This window comes from Mytilus galloprovincialis, chromosome 13 (assembly GCF_965363235.1).
Source record: "Mytilus galloprovincialis chromosome 13, xbMytGall1.hap1.1, whole genome shotgun sequence".
Taxonomy (NCBI): domain Eukaryota; kingdom Metazoa; phylum Mollusca; class Bivalvia; order Mytilida; family Mytilidae; genus Mytilus; species Mytilus galloprovincialis.
Genome location: NC_134850.1, coordinates 71,231,237 through 71,255,613, shown reverse-complemented (window position 1 = coordinate 71,255,613; position 24,377 = coordinate 71,231,237). Strand labels below are relative to the sequence as shown.

At 31.2% G+C, this 24,377-nt stretch overlaps 1 protein-coding gene and 1 long non-coding RNA gene across 2 annotated transcripts in view; one reads left to right on the top strand and one right to left on the bottom strand.

Moving 5' to 3' along the window:
• Positions 1-1,778: 1,778 nt before the first annotated feature.
• On the bottom strand, positions 1,779-18,183 carry LOC143056447 (uncharacterized). Its single transcript, XR_012972345.1, has 4 exons — positions 17,994-18,183; positions 12,530-13,533; positions 11,210-11,369; positions 1,779-4,093 (listed from the first exon to the last, which is right to left on the bottom strand). It is a non-coding gene; the product is annotated as an uncharacterized LOC143056447 (long non-coding RNA).
• Positions 18,184-18,990: 807 nt separating this feature from the next.
• The window catches only part of LOC143056683 (uncharacterized), a 53,453-nt gene continuing 48,066 nt past the window's right edge, over positions 18,991-24,377 (top strand). Inside the window, exon 1 of the mRNA XM_076229836.1 lies at positions 18,991-19,131. Coding sequence (XP_076085951.1) covers positions 19,110-19,131 — 22 coding nt within the window. The 5' untranslated portion in view covers positions 18,991-19,109. The remainder of the gene's footprint in view (positions 19,132-24,377) is intronic.

Genomic DNA, 24,377 nt, shown 5'->3' with positions numbered 1-24,377 from the left:
AGCTTCCCTCGTCTACAAGCTATATTCATAACTTCCTTCATATCAAATAAGTTATTGTCAAATTTCTCTATAAACCATTTCACTGTGTCAACGTTTTTCACCCAAAAAGCCGAGTTTAATACAAACTTCATATCAAATATGTTATTGTCAATATTCTCTATCAACCATTTCACTGTGTCAATATTTTTCGACCAACAAACATTGTTCATTGCTTCCTTCATATCAAATAATGTATTGTCAAAATTCTCTATCAACCATTTCACTGTGATATGATTTCCCTGAAGGCAGGCCTCGTTCATCACGTTCTTCATATCTAATAATTCATTGTCACTATTCTCTATGGACCATTTAACTATGTCATGCCAATTTCGGTCACAAGCTATCTTTATGAGACGATTTAAGTCTATTATATCATTATCACTTTCTATTAACCGCTTAACTAGTTCACCCTTACCATCACGGCATGCTTCATTCATTGCTGCCCCAAGATCAATTAATGATATATCAATGTTATCTATGATAAAGTTGAACGAACCGTGGCTGAGCAACATTCTCATAACAGCTCCTTTATCCACCTTTGAATTTCCATTTTTCCCTGCTAACAGTGTGACAATATCTGAGCGTTCTGATTTACAAGCCATACTTAATATCTCATTTAAATCGAGCAGTGAATCATCAACTTCCGCTATCATCCATTTTATTAGGTCAAACCATCTTTGTTTAAATGCAGTATTCATGATTGTGGTCATATCAAACAATTTATGGTCAAATTGTTTAAACATCAACTTAACAATCTTAATACGTTGACATTCTGTGACTATATCTAATGTATTTTCTAAAATTTTATTATCGTCTGACACGTTTTTTACCGTATCGAATGTGATACTACCAAACACTGCTTCGATTGCTGCTCTCACATTGAACGCGTCATCGTCAACTTTTAACAACAACATCTCAACTATATCAAACTTTCCTCGTCTACAAGCAATATCAAAAGATGTTTCTATATTTAACAACGTGTGGTCAATATTTTCTAGAAGATAATGCAGAACAGTGGTGTTATCATTATACACAGCTACATCTAATATATCTGATTTATTAATAGCATTTTCGTCATCATTTTTTAATGACCAAACCACAATGTCATGATATCCGTTTTTCAAAGCAGCCCAGGCAATGTAATTTATATCAAGTAATTCTTTTTTAATACTTTGTATTAAATCTTTCAATTTTTTTTCCGAGAGGACATTCATTTTAATCTTGACTATGTTCATCATGTCAATCTTCGAATTATCCGCATATTGTAGAATAAGTTGAATGTATTTATACAATTCTAAATCAATGATTATTGTAATGATCTCCATCCACCTGCAATATTGCTGGTCAGTATTTTGAATCAAGAAAAGAAAAAGATCTTTTGAACTATTACTTTCACATGTTGAAAGCATTGCAGTAATGACTGAAGTGACGTCAATTTTGTTTAAATCAATTTGCCTGATGATAAACTCAGCAATTTTGGTATTTCCTTCTTTATAAGACTCAATTAGCACGTCACATATATTGAAAGTGTTGTGGTCAAATGTTTGCAGAATCCATTTGACTATTTTTTTAAGATAATTTTTACATGACAACTCCAGTAAAGATGATATAGGATGAACGATTCCTTTGGTATTCTCCCTTAACCATTGTAATATCTCATCAGAATTATCACATGAGTCGTTTATTGTTTTATATACAGTGTTCTTTACATCCTTTTGTAAGTCTGGAAATCTCTCATATATCCACTGAACTATATATAATCTTTGTAAATGGTAATTATTACCAGTCACTTTTTGTTTATCAGTATCTTCTATAACCCATTGAATGAACCGTATAACCGGCAAACTGAATTGTGTAACTAAATTCTTTATCATTGTTTCCATTTCCTGGTGGTCTTGTAATTTCAAAATAAAATTTTGTACAGTTTCGAAATTTTCGCATTTAAACTCAAAAAGGACAAATTGTTGAACGTCTAGCTCATCTGTGTCGACTGTTTCAAAGATCCACTTCAGGAACGTTTCCATGCCATCTTTACAAGAAGCAGTAAAGATTTGTTTTATTTCACTCTGATTACATATCTTTTTGTTCAACAAAATTTTTAACGCATTCTCCCAGCCATTCTCACAGGCTGTATTAACAATACGACCTGTATCAAATGAAAAATTCCGATTGTCACTCAAAATTGCAGTTACAATATCCTCACAACGTTTGCTACAGGCTGTATTGATGGATTCTCTTAAGTTGAAGAAATTCTGTGGAACCGACCTTATCAAAATCTTCAAAATATCGGTTTTGTTATCTGTGTCAATACATTCTATAGAAAGATTTGTTGATATTAAGTCGCACAATCTTCTTATATCTTCTGCATGTTCTACTTCAAGAACCAATTTCACAATATCAATTTTTTTCGATAAATGGCTTAAAAGGAAGCTAACGGCTTGATCATTACCATTTTCCAAAGCTATTTGTATGCTATAATCGTAACTACACTCTATATCTAACTCATTTATCAATCCATATATAAGTTCCAGCTTCATATCTGAGTTTTCTGTTTCACACAAATAATAGAAACATGCTACTACTACCTTTTTACTTTCTTTAACTTTTTTTATATTTTGCTCATCTTTCATGTCATTTTCAACGAAATGAAGGACTGTTGCAATTGGTTTGTCTACGTTATGTTTCTGTATCAGGAACCATAATAGGGCTCGTGGAAAGTTGAATGATATCTTATCACACCTACCTTCAATTTGTATATCTATCGTATCTTGTGATGTACAGTTTGCAAACTGCTTAAATAAAGAACCTATAAAATCTGGGTTATGCTGAAGTATGATTGACGAACAGCAAAGTGTTTTTGTAAACTCAGCGGATCTCATTTTATAATCTTTCTCAAATATTGTGAAAAGTCGCTCTATTAAATATATAAACATTTCTTTTGTAATAATTAAACAAGTTCTCTTTTGTCCCCAATCATCCCTCTCTAACCGTATTAAATCGATTATAAAATCAAACTTCAACACTGAAATAACAGCAGACGGATTGACCTCAAAATATGATATTGCTAATGCTTCATATATCATTTTGTGTTTCAAATGATAAAACATTGTTTTGAAGTCTTGTTTCAAAAAGCGACCTTCCATTTGCTCTGCAATTTTTTTAACTTTACTGTCGAATAAACGTCTTCGTTGACTGTTACAAATTGATTCCATGATTGTCTCTAGTTTTGATAGGTCTATCTCGTTTATTTTTAAACAACCAGTATTTAGTAGTGTGTAAACCAACAGAGCATAAGAAATATTCAAATCAGGATTAATGTCTGTAGAATCTCTTAGTGAGTTTATTTCATCCATAAGGGATTGGTCTGGATGTTTGAAAAAGTTAATACCTAGCTGTAAAAATCTTTTGTTTGAGGTAAACATATAGCATAATTTGGGATATCCTGTAAACGGGTCCGTTTTGGCGATATCATAAACTGTTTTCCTGTCTAAACTAAAACCCTCGTTACCATCGTATGAATCCCATGTAGTTCTAATATCTTGTTTTTTGCAAAAATTAAATAACAAACTTGCCTTTTCTTCTTCGCTCATGCAAAATCTGTCAGTGCTAAGATCAATTTTACAACAATTTTGAAACAATCCATGAGAAAAAAGTACAATTTTAAAAGAACTCATTGTTGAAGAGTCTGCAGTTAAGATTATCTTCATGTTTCCTTTATGTATCCTTGCACTTAAAAATTCTAAAATATCAGAATTGTTATTAGAGTACTCTTTTGAAGGAAATCCATCATCTATTAATATGGCAGTTTTTCTTTCATCCGTAATGATGTCCTTTACCTGTTGGATATTTGTTACTTTTAATAAGTCAAAGTCTTCATCCATTAGACCAAACTGTCTTAGTATTTCCAACCCGATTCTAGACTTCCCTGCTCCTTCATTACCAATGATGACGAAGACATCCTTTTTGTTCATCCATTCCTTACACTTCCTGACAGCATTTGTTTCAACAAATGTTTCTTGCTCCACATGATAATCAATTTCCATGTGTGTTTGATCTGCATGGATACCAAAAATTGATTAGCATTCACAATATGTTTTTAATTTGATAGATGTTTTTTGTGCTTTTTTGTAAATGTTTGTTTGTTTTGATATTGTAACACAGTAATGACTGCTATATAATAAAGGCAACAGTAGTATACTGCTATTCAATACTGAAAAATCGATAGAGAAAAAACTAATCCGGGTTACAAACTAAAACTGAGGGAAACGTATCAAATACAAGAGAACAATAACCATATTTAGACTATTTTACCGATTATGTCTGTTTTATTTACTCATCGTTGTATATATAACGGAATTTGATGCGACTGTCATATAAATGAGAGGTTTAGCGCTATAAAACCAGGTTCAATACACCATTTTCTACATTTGAAAATGACTGTACCAAGTCAGGAATATGACAGTTGTCAATTCTTTTGATGTGTTTTATCATTTGATTTTGCCATTTGATTAGGGACTTTCCGAATTTACACCAGAGCTCGATATTTTTGTGATTTCACATTGTACACAATCGTTTGCTAACGTACAGTATCTATTGTATAAAAGTATGGATTTAACCATTGAAACATACTTTGAGCTCACACACACTATAAGGAATGGGTTACAAGAAAGTATATGCTTTATCCATTTTCGTATCATGTATTTGTATGCCTTTACGAACATCGATCACGTGTACTATTGTCTGCTCGTCTTTTTCATTTTTAGGTCAGTTTATTTTTGATTTATGAGTTTGACTGTCCCTCTTGTATCTTTCAGAGTTTTCCTCAGAGTTCAGTATTTTAGTGATTTTACTTTCTATAAAGGTTCCTGTCTTGTAATTGACTGCTCCATATGCCTACATGCAAAACAGATGATCTTTAAAAAATGATACATAGAAAAAAAATAATCATGTTCTTATCATATATGCGAAATTGTTATTTAAACGGAAAAAAGTTGGGTCAAGCCACGAAGAATTAAAAATTATGTAACCCTGAAGTCAGAACAATATTTTTTCTGCTTTCGGTTTGCTATTTTTACTAGGCCGCACCACGTCCAGTAAACATGATATCCTTCAACTTTCCTTGATTGATATCCCCACACAGATACAGGAGTTTTTTTAAAGTCTTTTGTATGTTTCAATTCAGCATAAATCTTTACTCTCACAGAAAAAAAAATGAGTCTAGAAAAACATTCTAAACTAGAGGCTCTAAAGAGCCTGTGTCGCTCACCTTGGTCTATGTGAATATTAAACAAAGGAAGCAGATGTATTCATGAAAAAATTGTGTTTTGGTGATGTTGATGTGTTTGTACATCTTACTTTACTGAACATTCTTGCTGCTTACAATTATCTCTATCTATAATGAACTTGGCCCAGTCGTTTCAGTGAGAAATGTTAGTAAAAATTTACAAATTTTATGAAAATTGTTAAATATTGACTATAAAGGACAATAACTCCTTAGGGGGTCAATTGACCATTTCGGTCATGTTGACTTATTTGTAAATCTTACTTTGCTGAACAATATTGCTGTTTACAGTTTATCTCTATCTATAATAATATTCAAGATAATAACCAAAAACAGCAAAATTTCCTTAAAATTACCAATTCAGGGGCAGCAACCCAACAACGGGTTGTCCTATTCATCTGAAAATTTCAAGGCAAATAGATGTTGACCTAATTAACAATTTAACCTACGTCAGATTTGCTCTTAATGCTTTGGTTTTGAGGAATAAGCCAAAAACTGCATTTTACCCCTTTGTTCAATTTTTGCCATGGCGGCCATCTTGGTTTGATGGTCGGATCACTGGACACATTTTTAAAACTAGATACCCCAAAGATGATTGTGGCAAAGTTTGAATTAATTTGGCACAGTAGTTTCAGAGGAGAAGATTTTTGTAAAAGATAACTAAGATTTACGAAAATGGTTAAAAATTGACTATAAAGGGCAATAACTCCTACAGGGGTCAATTGACCATTTCGGTCATGTTAACTTATTTGTAAATCTTACTTTGTTGAACATTATTGCTGTTTACAGTTTATCTCTATCTATAATAATATTCAAGATAATAACCAAAAACAGTAAAATTTCCATAAAATTATCAATTCAGGGGCAGCAACCCAACAACAGGTTATTCAATTCATCTGAAAATTTCAGGGCTGATAGATCTTGACCTGATAAACAATTTTATATCGTGTCAGATTTGCTCTTAATGCTCTGATTTTTGAGTTATAAGCCAAAAACTGCATTTTACCCCTATGTTCCATTTTTAGCCATGGCCGCCATCTTGGTTTGTTGGCCGGGTCACTGGACACAATTTTAGAACTACATACCCCAATGAGGATTGTGGCCAAGTTTGGTTTAATTTGGCCAAGTAGTTTCAGAGGAGAAGATTTTTGTAAAAGTTAACGACGACGGACGACGGACGACAGACGACGGACGACGGACGCAAAGTGATTGGAAAATCTCACTTAGTTTGTCCAATAGCCAGTGGTGAGTAAATATCAAAGAGCCCAGATAGAGTATTTTGGATTCATTGAACCATATAATACAAAATATGTTCAATATAGTAAGATCATTATAGTATAGGGTAAAATAGATATAAACTAAGTACAAAGTTGGGAATAATATCAAATAGATAATATGTAAATAAAGAACTTGTCTAGGTGAGCTAAAAAATGGACTATTTTATTTTCCTCCATGTTTTGACATGCAATGGAAACTGGAGTTGTAATACAAGACTGGTACCTTTGTGAAAATTCACAAGCATAAACTATTAGCTTAAATATGTAAACAACAAACGAAGGAACAGAGGGTACATTACTGCTAAAAAAGGAGGTAGACAATTGGAATAATTATCAAAGGGACCAGGATTATAATTTAGTACGCCAGACGCGCGTTTCGTCTACATAAGACTCATCAGTGACGCTCATATCAAAATGGAAAATTGAAATAATCTAACTAGTAGTCAATATCGAGGAAATTCTTTATTAAACTAGAGTTTCAACTCCGATAGGTAAGGTGCACGAATCTGATCATGGGTACAGCACTACATGTGATTATTATTATTTCCATATGTTATTACCTGGATAACTGTATATATGGCAATAAAGATTAGTAACCAAGGAATCTGATAATACCAAAAATGGGAGCTATAATTCTTCTATGTTTTTTTTATTTGAACTTTTTTCCCCCAAAAAAGGTTAAATTTCGAACCGGAAATGTTACACTCCACCATCGTAGAAATATAGAAGGCTCTGTAAAAAATATGTGTTTGCGAATAATGAATAAAGCACATTATGATTGTACATTTCTTGTACAGTCAGAATATCTTGTAAAAAAAAACTAATCATGTTCATAACACATGTAACAGCGGTGTCCAATAAAATATTGGAAGAAAAGGTCAAAATTATCTTAATGTTTACATTCTTATTAGAGCTACAACTAAATAAAATCATTTTTAATCGAATATTTTCGAGAAAGCAGTTGTATTTAAGCACGAAGTCTTCAAAAACAATTATCATTGACCAAATTGTAGATCCTGTTTTCGAGATGTCCAGTAGTTATGAACATAAGAATACGTAATAAATTCGTTGTTAATAATACAATGTGCTCCACCAAAATATGGAAGGAACATTTCAGTACAAACAAGGTTATGACGTAGTTATCATATTGATGTGACTACACACAGAGATGTTACCACCTATACAACGTCGGTGCCCGTCTATAGAGGCGTAAGTTATGAACACTAGAAAATATAGAGTAGCTAGTTTTAATGAATTTTCAAGATTTTCGTGAACAGTATCAGTGTCAAATGAACTTTATATCTATAGTAGCTATTAAATAAAAGTAATGTAATTGTCAGGGTTATAATCTTTGGAAACCTGCAAAAATTCTGTTTTATATACCGACTTGGCGGAAAGGGTCATGGTTTCCATAGTTTTTAACAAGACATATATTAAAATTTAAACTTGAAATGAAACATGTTCAACGTTGAAATCGAAAACACAACATCTTTTTTTAAGTCTACATAATATTGTAATGTCAAAATTGTAAATCTGGGGTGTACAATAAACTTTAAATTGGGTGAAGTATGCCGTTCATAACTCTAACACTAGCTTAAAGTATTGGTGTTATGAACAAATGTTATAAATCTGTTTTTTTAATAAATGAAATGGATTGCTGGTGCTCCTTTTAAACGTAATCGAAAACATTTGATGTCTGTTTTCATTTCATCATGTCACACATTTAGAACTTTTAGCATGAAGATTAAATTTTCAATATCCGCATTGATATTAATTTGATGACACACTATTTTTGTGTCTGTTATTATGAACGATTATTATTTACAATTATTTTTATATGATTTTGAGCAATAAATGATAAATAAGTTGTATTTTCAAGAAATCTTATGTTGTCTTTAAATAAAGGCAACAGTAGTCTACCGATGTTCAAACTCATAAATCTATGGACAAAAAACAAAATCGGGGTAACAAACTAAAACTGAAGGAAACGTATTAAATATAAGAGGAGAACAACGACACAACACTACAATGTAACACACACAGAAACGGACCAAGCAACAGACAAAATCCCACGAGAATAACAAATATAACATCAAAACCAAATACATGAATTTGGGATCATAGACAAGTACCGTGACACGTCTTATCGCAATATGAATTTACACTAAAAAATAAGAGAAAACAAACGACGCAACGTTAAAATGTAACACATACAGAAACGAACTATAATATAACAATGGCCATATTCCTGACTTGGTACAGGACATTTTTAAAGGAAAAAAATGGCGGGTTGAACCTGGTTTTGTGGCAAGCCAAACCTCCCCTTTTATAGCCATGTGAAATATAACATTAAGACGACAACTCAACACCACAGGACTACAATATAAATAAATTGGAGAATACAATTGACATAGAAACACACGAACCACAGCCAACAAAAGGCAACAAGTTGAAAATTTTAATACGCCAGAAGTGCATTTTATCCACACAAGATCTACTAGAGATGCCCAGATACAAAAGTTTGAAAGCCGAAACAAGCACAAAGTCGAACAGCATCGAAGACCAAAAGATCAAAAACGGCCAGGGTTTTCTGTTAGTTACCAGAACATCCTTATCATTTAGAATAATTTATACTTTTGCAAACAATAAATTCATAAAATTAATAAACAAAAACTGAAATATTAACTAATTACAGGAAACAACTGAAATACATTACATAACCAGACATTTAAATTTTTGCAACACAATATGTAGACACATCCGAATATGTTTAAACCTTAATGCCAAGTGACGTCATATTTGAAATTGTAAAAAATGACAAAAAAATGATGACGTCATTTTAATTTGTAAAACAGATCATCAAAAAATGAAAAATGACGTCATTTGAATGAATAAGATGGAACTAGGACTGACCCAAGATGACATTTGAACTAAATACTGATATTGCACCTAATAACAATGCACATTTCAATATTTATTAATAGCAAACTAAGGCAGCAATTAACTATATTATAAAGCTATGTCCGGTTTGTTTTGAATCTTACTTCAAACGTAAAGTATCACACTGATTACGTTGAACAAAATGAAATCTAATAAATGAATGCGGTGATTGATATTATTTACCATAACACATAAATATAATAGAAAAGACGTCATCACATTTGACAAAATCCGATGAGAATTACAAATATAACATTAAACATTTAAACTAAATACATGAATTTGGGATTACCAAGTACTGTAACACGTCTTATAGTAATACGAATTCACACTCAGCAAAACAGTCACAATCGGGAATAAGTCACGTTTGGTAATTAAAAGATTAGACGACATAATGACAAACAACAATCTTCCATGTGGTAAAAATGTCTTTAGCTAGTTTGGTCAAAGATACATCGTATGGATCCACCAATTCGTGATGGTGTCCATAAAATTTACGGAGTGTCAATTTTAATCTGTACTCCTCATTAGAGAGGAGTCGTTGAAATTGCTAGCAATTTGCGACTTTCTCATTCGAATGTTGGGAAAATATCTTTGTTCATAACCATGATAATGACGGAAGCATAGTTTTGAAATATTGTTATGAACGTTTTAAAAATGTCTACAATCATGGTTTTATTAACAGAATGTAACTTTTTGTTTAGTCCTTAAGCTGTTATATGGTATTGTTTGATACAATAAATTCACCTATTAAGCGATTGAAATGTTTGTTTATTCACACAGGGAACATAATGATAGATTTGTGAACAATATTTCTGTCCATAACCGTGTCCAAACATTTTATGTATTTTATTTATTACTGTTTGCTAAAAAAATAACAAAGTGGATAATAGTGTGTTAAGTTTGTTCTTGTTAACAGTATACACACTGATTATTCTATTCAATTTGACCTGGTATCGGTATTTTGAAGCAGAAAACGACACTGGTTATGAACATAAAAAATACTTTTCACATTAAAAAAAAGTAAGATACAGATTTTCCACAGCTCTAAAAATTTGGAAACAGTTACTTTGGATATTAGACTAAATACATAGCCCATAACATTGGTGATTGAATGACTTTGGTTTTTTTTTTTAGATATTCTGTAACATAATGTGACCCATGATCAGATTCGTGCACTAAAGATAGTCCTAAGATTGCTATACCTTTATACCTTTATCTTCGGGTCGTTACATAAGCCAAAGGCCTCTACTGACCCCTCATCTTGGATTGTCGTATATCTCATAATAATATATTTATTTGTAATATATTAAACTTATCAAAAATACTTATTTAGGTTTTGCGCAGCTGAAACACTTAACACGAACATCTGAATTTATATGGGTTACAATTTTCGCCATTTGATGCAGACTTTAAATTATTCAGAGTCTTTGACTTCACCCTTAAATCTGACAGATTATTCCACTGATCCACTACTCTAATTGAAAAAGTATTTAGTTTTTTTTAAAAGTTACGCTTATCATGTTTGGGTCATTTTTGGTCATCTATCTCTTTCACAGTTTAGGCATTCTTGCCTTTTAAATGTTTGGCTTTGAGCGTTTTGCGGAAGGAGAACATGTAAAGTCAACCTCAAACCATCTCTTATACATGTATGCCTTAGCCGTCTACTCACTTTTGACTTTCACTAACTTTTGGTTAAACCTTTCCATCAGTTGTTCTTGATAATCAAAGCCTTTCCTAACACATTCATCCATAAGTTTTGGCATTTTCCCTTCTTTTACTGCGATTTGTTTACTTATTTTGTTTAATGTAGGTGCCAATTCTGCAACACCCTGCAACAAAAATATTCAGTTTAAACATTTGATACTTTTGTACTTCAATAAATTTATAAAAGTAAAATATTTAGTCAAACTGATGTAGTGAAAAAAAATATTCATAGATATAATAACGTATATGCATTTCGTGTCTTATCGGATTTTAAACACTGGTCAATTTTCTTTTATACATAAGGAAAATATCATAATGTAAGTCCGATTTTTTTCTTTCTTCATCGTCATCGTCATAAATATTTAGATGGTACAGAATCTTTTTCGTTTAGTTTGAATTATGCATTCTTTCTTTGTACAAAATAATTCGGGTTCCTTCAATTATTTCCATATTTTTCTGTACCTCGTAAAAAATAAAAGGATTAATGTTCAAATGAGAATGCATTTACCTGAACCCAACTTCTTACTTTTCAACCTTAACAATTTAAGATTAAACTAGTCCTCCAAATAAATTTGGATTATTGGCATACTATTATTATTAAGTGTTGTTGGTCGATATTTCGTAAGTTATTGCTGATTTCATAAAACAAATAATAGCGTGACATCAAATCTAAGATGTTTTATTGGCAATCATACCAATTAAGTCTTAGATGCATGGTTATGATATTAGTTGTCAGTGGCTTTGAACTAGCTGCCAGTAATCCAAAGTACTCTCAGATCAGTTCTTAGTGTCTTTTTATTGTTGGGATATACAAGTACCCGGTCATGTCAACAGTGTTTTTGTTCTATATATGTTATTTGTATCCATCCGATTAGTTAAGCCTTTTATAGTTTGTTCTTATGCTGTTCTGTTACACCACTATCACAGGGTAGGGAAGGGTTGGGATCCCGTTTACATGTTTAACCAGGCCGCTACATTCTGTACGCATGTGCCTTTCCCAAGTCAGGAGCCTGTAATTCATGAGTTGTCGTTTGTTGAAGTGTTACATGTTTTCTCGCTCATTTTTTGTACAAAAATGAGACCGTTAGTTTTATTGTTTGAATTGTTTTACATTTGTCCACTCGGGGCCTTTCATTGCTTACTTTGCGGAACGGGCTTTGCTCATAGTTGAAGGCCGTAATGTGACCTATAATTGTTAATTTCTGTGTCATTAGGTTTTTTGTTGATAGTTGTCTCATTGGCAAACATACCACATCTTTTTTTTATATTATTTTCATTTTCGTACCTGGTGAAAATCTGCTTGTCTTGTGATCGTTTCCATCAAATTATTTTGGTACTGTGTAAATAATGTTTGATCGAGTGCGCCATCTCTTGCCTCCCGTAATTTCTGCCTGAATTGAGTTTCCTTGATACACACTTTAGCAATATCTAAAATACAACGTTCTATCTTGACGACTGATGCGTTATAATCGTTATCCGACATTATGCCTTCTTTAGCATGGCCGTAGTCCTGATTTCTGATCTGAACCAAAGTTTCAACATCCCTCCGTAAAGTACTGCAGTGCTGTAATATGATTCTGCCAACGGATGGGCCAAGGTTTATTAACGTTATACCAGGTGTCGCCGCAACGGAGCAGATACTTTGCATACCCCCTGGACTGGGTCTCTTTCTGTGATTAGTGCAAGGCAGCAGAACGGCATTAAACATCTGCATCCAGTCATTCTGATTCAACATGGAATAGTTAGTTGGAAATGTATAGCCTGGTGAACATTGACAACAGGGTGCATTGTTCTGCCATAGATGATACAGTTCGTGCTTGTGATGGTTAAGAAAATCTTCCAAAGTTATGGATTGAAACTGAAGACAGCTAAACCAAAATACATCTTCGCAAAAATTTACTAATAAACATCTGGCTAAGGTTAAATCGAGAACATTAGTGCAAAGACCTGACCTAGCCATACTACAACAGAAGTCAACTGATCGTGTAGTTGTATTGTGACATGGTAACTTTGATGTTCGGTCAAACAAAAATTCTATTTGTGATTGGTGGAGAATACGAGGTGAACGGATTGGATGATGTCCCGGTGGACATTGACAACACCTTGAACTGTTATATAAATGATATATTTCATGTTGATTTGTGTTAACAAAGTTTTCGAACGTCTGGCCTTTATTTTGCAAATATAGTTCTACTAAAGACACTAGAGCAGCTTTAGAATGATCAACAACTAAAATGGCGTTCCGTAAGAAATTCTCTCGTTCCTTTGAAGTCATAGTTCAGCTGGATTCTAGTAATGAAATTGAAACTTAAATAATTATTTTCAATTAAATTGCTATCAAATAGTGTGTAATGTTTGCAGATCATTTTGAACATACTTATTGGAAAGAAAGAAGTGACAGTCATCTCAGTTTGAGGTTTATCTTCATTAAATACCTGCATAAATTCCGACTGTATGAATTTTTGTTACAATACGGTTAGATCACAGACAAATCGCAAACTATTTTGTGCAGTTTTCATTGTTATTCAACGCAAATTTATTGTCTAAATTGCGTAAAAACGATCTAAATTCAGACAAGGTCTCTTTTGTGGTGACATGAATTATCATTGATATTGTTATATTTATAAATTAATTGTTTACAAAATTTAGAACTTTTTGAAATACTAAGGCTTTTCTACCTCAGGCATAGATTACCTTAGCTGTATTTGGCAACACTTTTTAGGAATTTTGGATCTCAATGCTCTTCAACTTCGTACTTTATTTGACTTTTTTTTTTTTTTTTTTTTTTTTTTTAACTTTTTTGGATTTTTTATATAGGGTGAAAAAGGGGAACGTTCAGAATTAAACCAAATTTGCTTTATTTCACAGATTTTTAAGAAATTAACTCAAATATGAAGTTTTATAAATATTTAATGAAGATTGGTAGAATCCTGGGCCTTAAATATGATGACTCAGCATAAATTCACAGTTTACAGTATGCATAGTTTACTTAAAAGTCCTGAATACAAAATTAATTCATATTATGTGCATATTGTAAGTTAAATTGTTAAGAAGTGCTTATATTTACTCTTCGCAGTCATTGAAACTCATAGATCGTTCCTGAATATTAATTATGGGCGATTTGTGTCCTTTCGATAACCCAAAAGTAAGCCGCAACACCTAAACTGCTTTTTTATCACCACGGCATAATAAATACAAGCTAGAAAAACAAAAATATCTCAAGAAAACTTACAATAGCGTGTTCTATCCTGAATATGTACTAAATATTCCAAATTGCTAGAAACAGCAAAATGATTTATGAAATTTGAGGCCTCAGGGGCAAAAAAACATAGAAAATTGCCTACCCCCTGGATTGTAAAACAAATAATTTAACTTGTTAATGCTATGATTTTATGATTTTAAAGTTCTTGATATAGAAAACAATAACTATGCTTAGAAGTTATGCAAAAATCAGATGTAAGCAGTCATTTCTACAACATTTTAAGTGAATTTGTATCTCAGACTGGTATCTGCATGCATACAACTATTGCAAATATGGCTTTGTTTGAACACTTCTAGTATATATATTAGCTAAATTGTGTCAAATATATGGTTACAGATGATACTGTTGTGACAAGAATTTTAAATTTACCATTTGAGGCAGAAAATGTGTTCTTTAGATGACAAATAGGCATACAGTAAGATGTGGACTGGAGACAGAGGCTGGATTGGATACTTTATATAATCTTGAATGTTGTAATGATTGACTGCTTAACATTACATTTATAGTATTCTGCTATGATTTCAATATGTTATCAAAACAGTTTTAAACAGGTTCTAGGCATTTTTTATCAGAAAATATGCAAATAGGGTAAGTTGGCAATAATTGAAGTCTTGTTTTCAAATTCTTTAAACAATTGAAACAGGGGAGTGGGTATAAAATGTATAGTAAGAAAAACTTAGAGTATACACAGTGATTTCTTTAAGACTAGAATTCTGATAAATGAGTATTAATGTGAGAAAAACTGATTTTAGAGAGTTTTCTATTAGTTGAAGAAATGTCTGTATAGGTTGCACTATATAAAGACAGCTGTCTTTCAAAACACGCCTCTTTTGGGGAAATCTTGGGGAAATCTTGAAAACTTGAGTGCATATGAACTTTCAATTCTAGGATAAGATTTTTTTCAAAACTTCATAGTAAAAGTGGTACAGTTTTAGCCGTAAAAGGAGTTCCTATGGGAAATTGCATTGTCAATATTTACAGAAATGCAACCTGAAGGTTTTGACACCCTCCGGAATACCTTTTTAGAAAAAGGACGAACCTTCTATGACAAACCCCTGGTTTAACAACTTCCTACGAGGACACGGGTGACGTTTTCAAAAGTCTGAATAGCAGCTGCAAGCTAATGAATACAGATAAAGTTTGGAAACAACCTCCGATATGCAGGTGATGTTTGTATATTGCCATCAAGAAGAGGGAAATGACAATTTCAAAATTAAAATCGACAGGATTGTAATAGATTCTTGTACTGCGTATGTCAAATTCAAGGTTAAAGTCTAAAAATGAGGCGGAGGAAGCCGTGTTTATGGTTTCTTTAAATCATAGATTTTCGGGTTACAATAATGGTATTTAATCAGAAAAGTTTGGATTGTTCACGAAAGAGCATCATCATTATATCTGAACATTTGTGCAATGTTTCAATAGAAATGATAGCAATTTAAATAAACAGCTTTATGTACATTTTTTACAATTAAAGAATGCAAATGTATGTGTAGTTATCAAAGGTACTAGGCTTATAATTTAATACGGCAGACGCACGTTTCTTCTACACAAGACCAACGGTGAAAGTTAGAAAGCCAAACAAGTGCAAAGTGTATGGTACGTTTGGTGATAAAATAAAAATCTTAAAAAAAGACTTTTTTTCTACTCAGTCATACAAATATATATATATGCACAGTTTGAGCTCGAGACAACTAAAAAAAGCTCAACGTGAGAATAAATATTTTGTTCAAATGGACTATCCTCATAAGAAAATATGGAGATACCTGTGTCTATAAACTGCATTAAAGTGTATTGAAATGGTTATGATTGTAATAAATCACTTTATGTCTTTTGAAACAGCCTCGTTTCAAATTTCGAATGCCAAAAACTTATTGAAAATACAAATATATTTAAATGTCGAATTTATATCACATATATTCAATGACAATTGTCTGCAACTTATTTTACCTCTTAATATTACAAAATTGTTTCACTTCACTTTTAAATAGAGAATGATCTGATATCTTTAAAATATCTAGAATTTGTTGAATATTTGTTTGCATTTCTGAAAACTTACTTATCAGGAGCCTGTAATTCAGTGGTTGTCGTTTGTTTATGTGTTACATATTTGTTTTTCGTTCATTTTTTTACATAAATAAGGCCGTTAGTTTTCTCGTTTGAAATGCTTAACATTGTCTTATCGGGGCCTATTATAGCTGACTATGCGGTATGGGCTTTGCTCATTGTTGAAGGCCGTACGGTGACCTATAGCTGTTAATGTCTGTGTCATTTTGGTCTTCTGTGGATAGTTGTCTCATTGGCATTCATACCACATCTTCTTTTTTATATTATATAGTGTTTTGGTGCTAGTGTCAGTTTTGTATTAATGTTTTTTATTCGCATTTACTTTGTCTAAAGAGAGTCTATATGCCATTTGTTTTTCTTGTATAAATTGTGTTTTATATGAAATGATTAAGTTTGTAAAACTTCTGTACCCCAATTTTTTTCATTTCTATATAAGAAAGATGTGGTTTGATTGCAAATGAGACAACTCTTCACAAGACACCAAATTATGGAGAAATTAACAGCTATAAGTCACCGAACGGCCGTCAACAATGAAGGAAAAACCCATACCGCACAATCAGCTATAAATGGCCCCGAAATGACAAATGTGAAACAATTCAATAAAAAAGCTAACGGCCTTATCTATTTAAAATAATCTCTTAATGAACGAAAAACAAATATATGTAACACAGAAACAAAAAACAACCACCGAAAGGCTCCTGTAATGTACGTATTACGTCAATCTGCATGAATAATATAGAAATGCCATACAAGTGATATATTAAGTCATTCATTTGTGTTTGAACCTTTTGAATTAGCCATTAGCGATAAAATATTGTAATGATGTTTTAATGTTACGTCTAGAGGTTAAAGTGAAAACTTCTAAACAATGGAACATTTGTCTTCTAATTCAGAGCAGTTTCTAGCAACTAAATGCAAATCATCTAGTCAAAATAAATTATAAATATATCTTTAAAACATAAAATGTTTTCCTTTTACAGTTTCTAACATAGTGAATAAGTTACATCCACCTACACACCTATGTCTTCTATTTACAAGGGACCATCCTCGTTATGAAATATGGAAATACCCGTTTCTCTATTTAGATCTAGATGATTGCAATGAATCTATTTATATCTAATTGGTTCCCGTCGTCAAGTTTAAGTTGTCAAATATGAGAAAACGAATCATATATAAAATGACAATTATTTGAAACCCTTTTGCTCTTGATATAAAGATAAAATAGTTTCTTTCACGTCAACAAGCAATACTTGCGGTTAACTTTAATGTAAGAATTCATGATAAATTAATTTACATTTAGCAATAACATTTTTTCTACTAAAGTTATTTTGAAGCGTGTATCAATGATATGAATATAATCCTCATGTTTGTTTTTTTCTGAGAATATTTTATTGGCTTAAACTATAACGAAAATGTAACTTACCAAATTTATCATATCTTCGACTGTATTTGTTGCAAAAACTCTTCAAAGTTTCAAAAAGTCTGTACTAAAGAAGCTCATCTCGTCTACACATGAGAGTTGTTTACAAATCGTATATTTGTCCGTCGTGTTTTGAATTCATAATTGTGTACGTTTCCATGCAGAAATGATAACGATGTACATGAACAGCATATATGACATACCGGTTTTTCGTTAGTTGTTTAAGGGTGGATTTAAATTTAGATCTTTGTAATGAATCTATAAATAGCTTACTAGTTCCCTGTGGCAAAGTAAGATATTTAGAAAGTAAGTGAGAAAACGAATCTATTTAAATAGCGAAATATATTTTTGAATGTTATGCATCGGGAGGTACATGTAATGTTCATTGTGAGTTATAGGAACTGTATCGTTAATTTAATTTAAAACGAGTTCCGTTCATATAAAATTCATAATGTATAAAATTGTTAGTAGAACACTTTGTTGTATGTTTTACAGTAACATTTTATATTTTTATCTCCCATTCCATATGAAGGATGATATATATATATATTGTTTTTGTATTTGTCTTGTTGCCACCTTCATATACGTGTTCCATAATGATATTTCCTATACTAGTAATTTATCTTTGGAATTAAGGTTTCCACAATAATTCTTATAATTAAAACTGCTGTATATTTATTCTTCCAACGCGTGTTTCGTCTACAAAAAAACTCATCATTGAAGATTGAATAAGTTAAAAAGACCATAAAGTGCATGAACAGCATTGAGGACCAAAAATTCCTAAAAGGTTTGTCAAATACAACTAAGTCAATATATTCTTTTTTTTTTTTTTCCAACTTCAGATACTTTATTTTACTATAATAGTTGTTAACAAATCTCCTTAATGTTACAACAATGGCATTAAGGTTCTGCCCTGTATAGTTAATTACCAATAAAACCAGGGGATTTTATTGGTAAACTTTTTATAATTTTACATACATGTAGTAATGCATGTTAGTTACAATTAACAGAGTAATAGCTGTCTACAACATGTACTTTACTTCACAATGAAAAGAAAAACGGAACTTTGACCGTCTTTTGTTTAGCTTTTAGTTTTGGATTAATCGAAAGTGAAAGAGCATGGTTTCGATCGGATTAAGAGGTCAGTATAATTGAATTATGGTAGTTTTTAGATAGTGTCTTATCTTTCAAGTACGCTAAACATTGAATGATATACTATATGATAATCAAACAAAAAAAGTAAAAAGCAATTTCGTTAGAAATTTGTCTTCTTTTTATTTCAATGACATTTTTGTGATTCTCAAAAATGTAGGTCAATCAACTATAAATATGACAGCCAAAGAATCAATTTTCTAAAATTTTTCTTTGAAATTTTCTCAAAAAGGAATTTTCCGGATGATATAAAATTTGTGTATCAATTTCGTTTTTTAGGACTGACATCATATTCACATATTTGGTTCTCTTTTCGGATAAATAAAAACATTTATAAATCACAAAGCAAACAATTGTTATAATATGATTAAGTACATGATAATCCACATCTTCAATTTTGTACCCTACTACAAGATTTTGTAGACAAAAAACATGTTGCCCAATATTAAGATACATAAATATTTTGTGTAGAAATGTCCAATAATTTTTTACCCATGTGCATTCAAAGAAAAAATGATTATAGCTATCAGATTTAGAACATAGTTCACAGTTTTCACTATTAACTACCTTCCAGCGATACAAATTATGGTTAATAGCTAAAATATTATGCAGTAATTTCCATCTAAACATTTTTAATCTATTATCTTTTTAAAAAAAAAAGTCAATATATTCTGAGGTAGAAAATGTCATCAGCCGACCTAACATACACTTCCATCTGAGGGACCATGCAATATTTATCAGGCAGGTGGGACCGGTGCAAATCTGGTTACGACAAAAAAGTCAAGGTCCTATACTGATTTGGGCTGTAAAAAACTCAATGTTCTATGACTTAAATGCTGAAAAAGTATGTTTCCTATTACACTACAAACTGCTCAGAGTCCGAAAAAGACTATATTTTGAATTTCCGAGCACAGATTTGATATGACTCAATGTTATGTCAAGGGCATTCTTTGGTCTTATCTTTACCCAATGTAATCAGTCTGATTGAGGACTTGATAATCTTGATATAATCTAAATATGGGCACACCAAATTGGTAGCTTGTATTCATGTTTGTCAATTTTAATGATTTAATTAAAAGATAAAAAAAAAGCTAGAGTTTTCAGTTGAGACTAGTTTCAGACATCATTTTTTTTTTAAATTGCTATAAATTTTCGAATCAACTTGGATTTTCAAATTACTATATAATTACTATTATATAAAAATCTGAACTGTATTTGGCCTCATAGAATACCAGGTTGTTTGGTAATTTGGTGTATTGCTGTCAGACAAATGTATGGATTAAATTAATAAGTAAAAAGGTTAAACATTTTCAATTAAGGCTTAAATTAAGATAGTCACCTTTAATTTTTTTATAATTTGGATTTTCATATAGCTCTACAGCTATCACATTAATATAGTGATCTTACAGATTGGCAGATTGTTTGGTAGTTTTGTGTATTGCTGTCATTTTTATGGATTTAGGTAATTGGTAAAAAGCAAACATTTTCAGTTGAGGCTAAATTCCGATAGTCACCTTTAGAATATTAAAGTAACATTGGATATTTGAATGAAAAACATGCTCTGTTATTGAGACAATAATGATAATTCAGCATATAATAAATTGTTAACTAGTGTAAGATAATGAATTGTTAACAAGTGTAAGATAATGAATTGTTAACTAGTGTAAGATAATAAATTGTTAACTTGTGTAAGATAATAAATTGTTAACTTGTGTAAAATAATAAATTATTAACTAGTGTAAGATAATAAATTGATAACTAGTGTAAGAAAATGAATTGATAACTAGAGTAAGATAATGAATTGTTTTAAACTAGTGTAAGATAATAAATTGTTAACTAGTGGAAGATAATAAATTGTTAACTAGTGGAAGATAGTAAATTGTTAACTAGTGGAAGATAATAAATTGTTAACTAGTGGAAGATAATAAATTGTTAACTAGTGTAAGATAATAAATTGTTAACTAGTGTAAGATAATGAATTGTTAACAAGTGTAAGATAATGAATTGTTAACTAGTGTAAGATAATAAATTGTTAACTTGTGTAAGATAATAAATTGTTAACTTGTGTAAAATAATAAATTATTAACTAGTGTAAGATAATAAATTGATAACTAGTGTAAGAAAATGAATTGATAACTAGAGTAAGATAATGAATTGTTTTAAACTAGTGTAAGATAATAAATTGTTAACTAGTGGAAGATAATAAATTGTTAACTAGTGGAAGATAGTAAATTGTTAACTAGTGGAAGATAATAAATTGTTAACTAGTGGAAGATAATAAATTGTTAACTAGTGTAAGATAATAAATTGTTAACTAGTATAATAAATTGTTAACTAGTGGAAGATAATAAATTGTTAACAAGTGTAAGATAATAAATTGTTAACTAGTGGAAGATAATAAATTGTTAACTAGTGTAAGATAATAAATTGTTAACTAGTGTAAGATATAGTGTCCCTGAATTTAAATGATTCTTTTTTTTTAAATAAGGAGGGTATTTTGAAAATTGTATACAAATTGGATATTTATAGTTGATAAAAATTTTGATTGTTAACAATTAGTTTGAATAAATCTTCATACCCTATGGTCACAAAAGTGGGTACAAAGTGGTGACCCTATGCCTAAAAGTGGATGAAAAATGTGTTTGTCCTACTACGGTTTGCACTGCTTGATAAATATTGCACAGTTCCTTAGTTCCTTGGTTAGTGATGAAAAGCTATCATTCACATTAGTAATCATACTTATTATGCACGGAGTTAAAAATATAACAGTCTATTAGAAAATAAACAGTATTGTTCAAATGACAACTCTTAGCAATGTCCATCAGAAGGCTTAGGGGTTTTAACCTATTGATAATATGTGAAAGTAAATCTTATTGATCTGATTGTTTTCGATACGAATTTGTAATTATTACATCATCAGTCATATCCAGAAAATAAAAGATGTATTGATTAAGAGTTCAAAGCCTAGAGGTATTTGACAATTTGAACTCAAATTCAGTGACAAGGCTTTTCTTTTCTTTAAAGAAATCTTCGTCGCCAGCTTTAGTATAACAAACAGTAGAAACATTCCAAGAGATAATCATAATTCATAATAATATAATGCTTTTGGTCTTTAAAAAGTATATTTTTGGGCATACATATGATATTGGTTTTTATAATCTATTATATTTGATTAAAACCAGTACATTTGTTAGTTGGAAAAGATCATGTTGCTATTTCATTTCATTCCATCATTTTCACAAGCTGCAAGTAGCGCAAATCAGAAATCAGACCGATACAGAGGAAATTATTGGATCAAATAAGTCACGTTTTTTCTTCAATTACTTGCTTTTATCATTCTTCAGCTTAATAATTTGGTACTAAAATGGTCTGTTATATATCATATAACATTAAGTTACCTAAACCCGCATGCATCTGTAAATAAAGGCAACAGTAGTATACCGATGTTCAAAACTCAAAAATCGATAGAAAAAAACCAAATCCGGGTCACAAACCAAAACCGAGGGAAACGCATTAAATACAAGAGAATGACGACACAACATTAAAATGTAAAACACACAGAAACGAACTAAACATTAGACAAAATCCGATGGGAATAACAAATATAACATCAAAACTAAATACATGAATTTGGGATAGAAAAGTACCGTGATACGTCTTATAATAATGTGAATTCACACTCAATATAAGAGAAAACAAACGACACAAAAGAAACACAACGTTAAAATGTAACACGCACAGAAACGAACTATAATATAACAATGACCATATTCCTGACTTGGTACAGGACATTTAAAAAAAATAAAAATGGTGGGTTGAACCTGGTTTTATGGAATGCCAAACCTCCCTGTTTTATGGCCAGGTCAAATATAACATTAAAATGACAACACAAAATTATAGGACTACAATACAAATAAATAGGAGAACACAATTGACAAAGAAATACACGAATTATAGCTAGCAAAAGGCACCAGGTTTAAAATTTAATACGCCAGAAGTGCGTTTTGTTCACACAAGATTTACTAGTGACGCCCAGATACTAAAGTTTGAAATCCAAAACAAGTACAAAGTTGAACAGCATCGAGGACCAAAAGTTTAAAAAAGTTGGGCCAAAAACGGCCAGGGTTTTCTGTTAGTTTCCAGAACATTCCTATTATTTAGAATAATTTATACTTTTGCTAACAAATAATACCCCTCTATAGAGGGATAATTTTATCCCTCTATAGAAGGATTATCCCTCTATACAGGTATAATCACCATATAGAGGGTTTGTTAAATTTGATAAAATGACTATATAAAAGATATACATGATAAAACTGAAGTATTAACTAATTACAGAAAACATCCGCCGGATACATTACATTTCCCGACAAAATCCAATACAATCCAACATGAAAAATAGACACACCCGAATTAGTCAAAGCCGCAACACAAAGTTAAATGTTATTATTATCAAACATATAAATATCAATATTTTGAAACAAATTCACTACCAGATCAGCGTATTTTTGAAGATGAAACTATTTCGAAAGATCAACATGTGCTTCCCAAGTAGTTTAAATACTAGTCGAAAAAGCTTAACATTACCGATTGTACATGTTCCGTTGTAGTGATTGTTGTATTACATGAACATAAGTCCAAGGGTAAACAGTAAAATCACAAAAATACTGAACTTAGAGGAAAATCAATTCGGAAAGTCCATAATGACATGGCAAAATTAAAATACAAAACGCATCAAAAACGAATGGACAAGAACTGTCATATTCCTGACTTAGTAACAGATTGCTTTACGATATCGATCTGGCAGTTTTTACAGGATGTGTTTCATTTTGTCTATGTATATTTGTTCCGCCTAACAAAAGTTCCAATTGAAACTTCGTAATATTAAGTAAAAATTTCACAGGCACCAAAGCCAAAACAATTCAGTTATCATGGCTTTTATATTACTCATTTTTAGGTTACCAACTCCCAATCGATAATTTTTTCGCATCCGTATTTACTTTTAACATTTTTGTTTGGTCGATAACAATGCTGTTTTGATCCGTATTTGACCAAAATAACTGACGCAACTCGAGTCAACCATTTTTGCAAAAGAGGGGCCAAATAACCATAGGGACAATCATAGATAAAAAATAAACTGACAACACAATGGCTAAAATAGAGAAAGACGAACAGACATAAAATAGTACACACGACACAGCATAGAATACTAAAGACTAAGCAACAATAATCCCA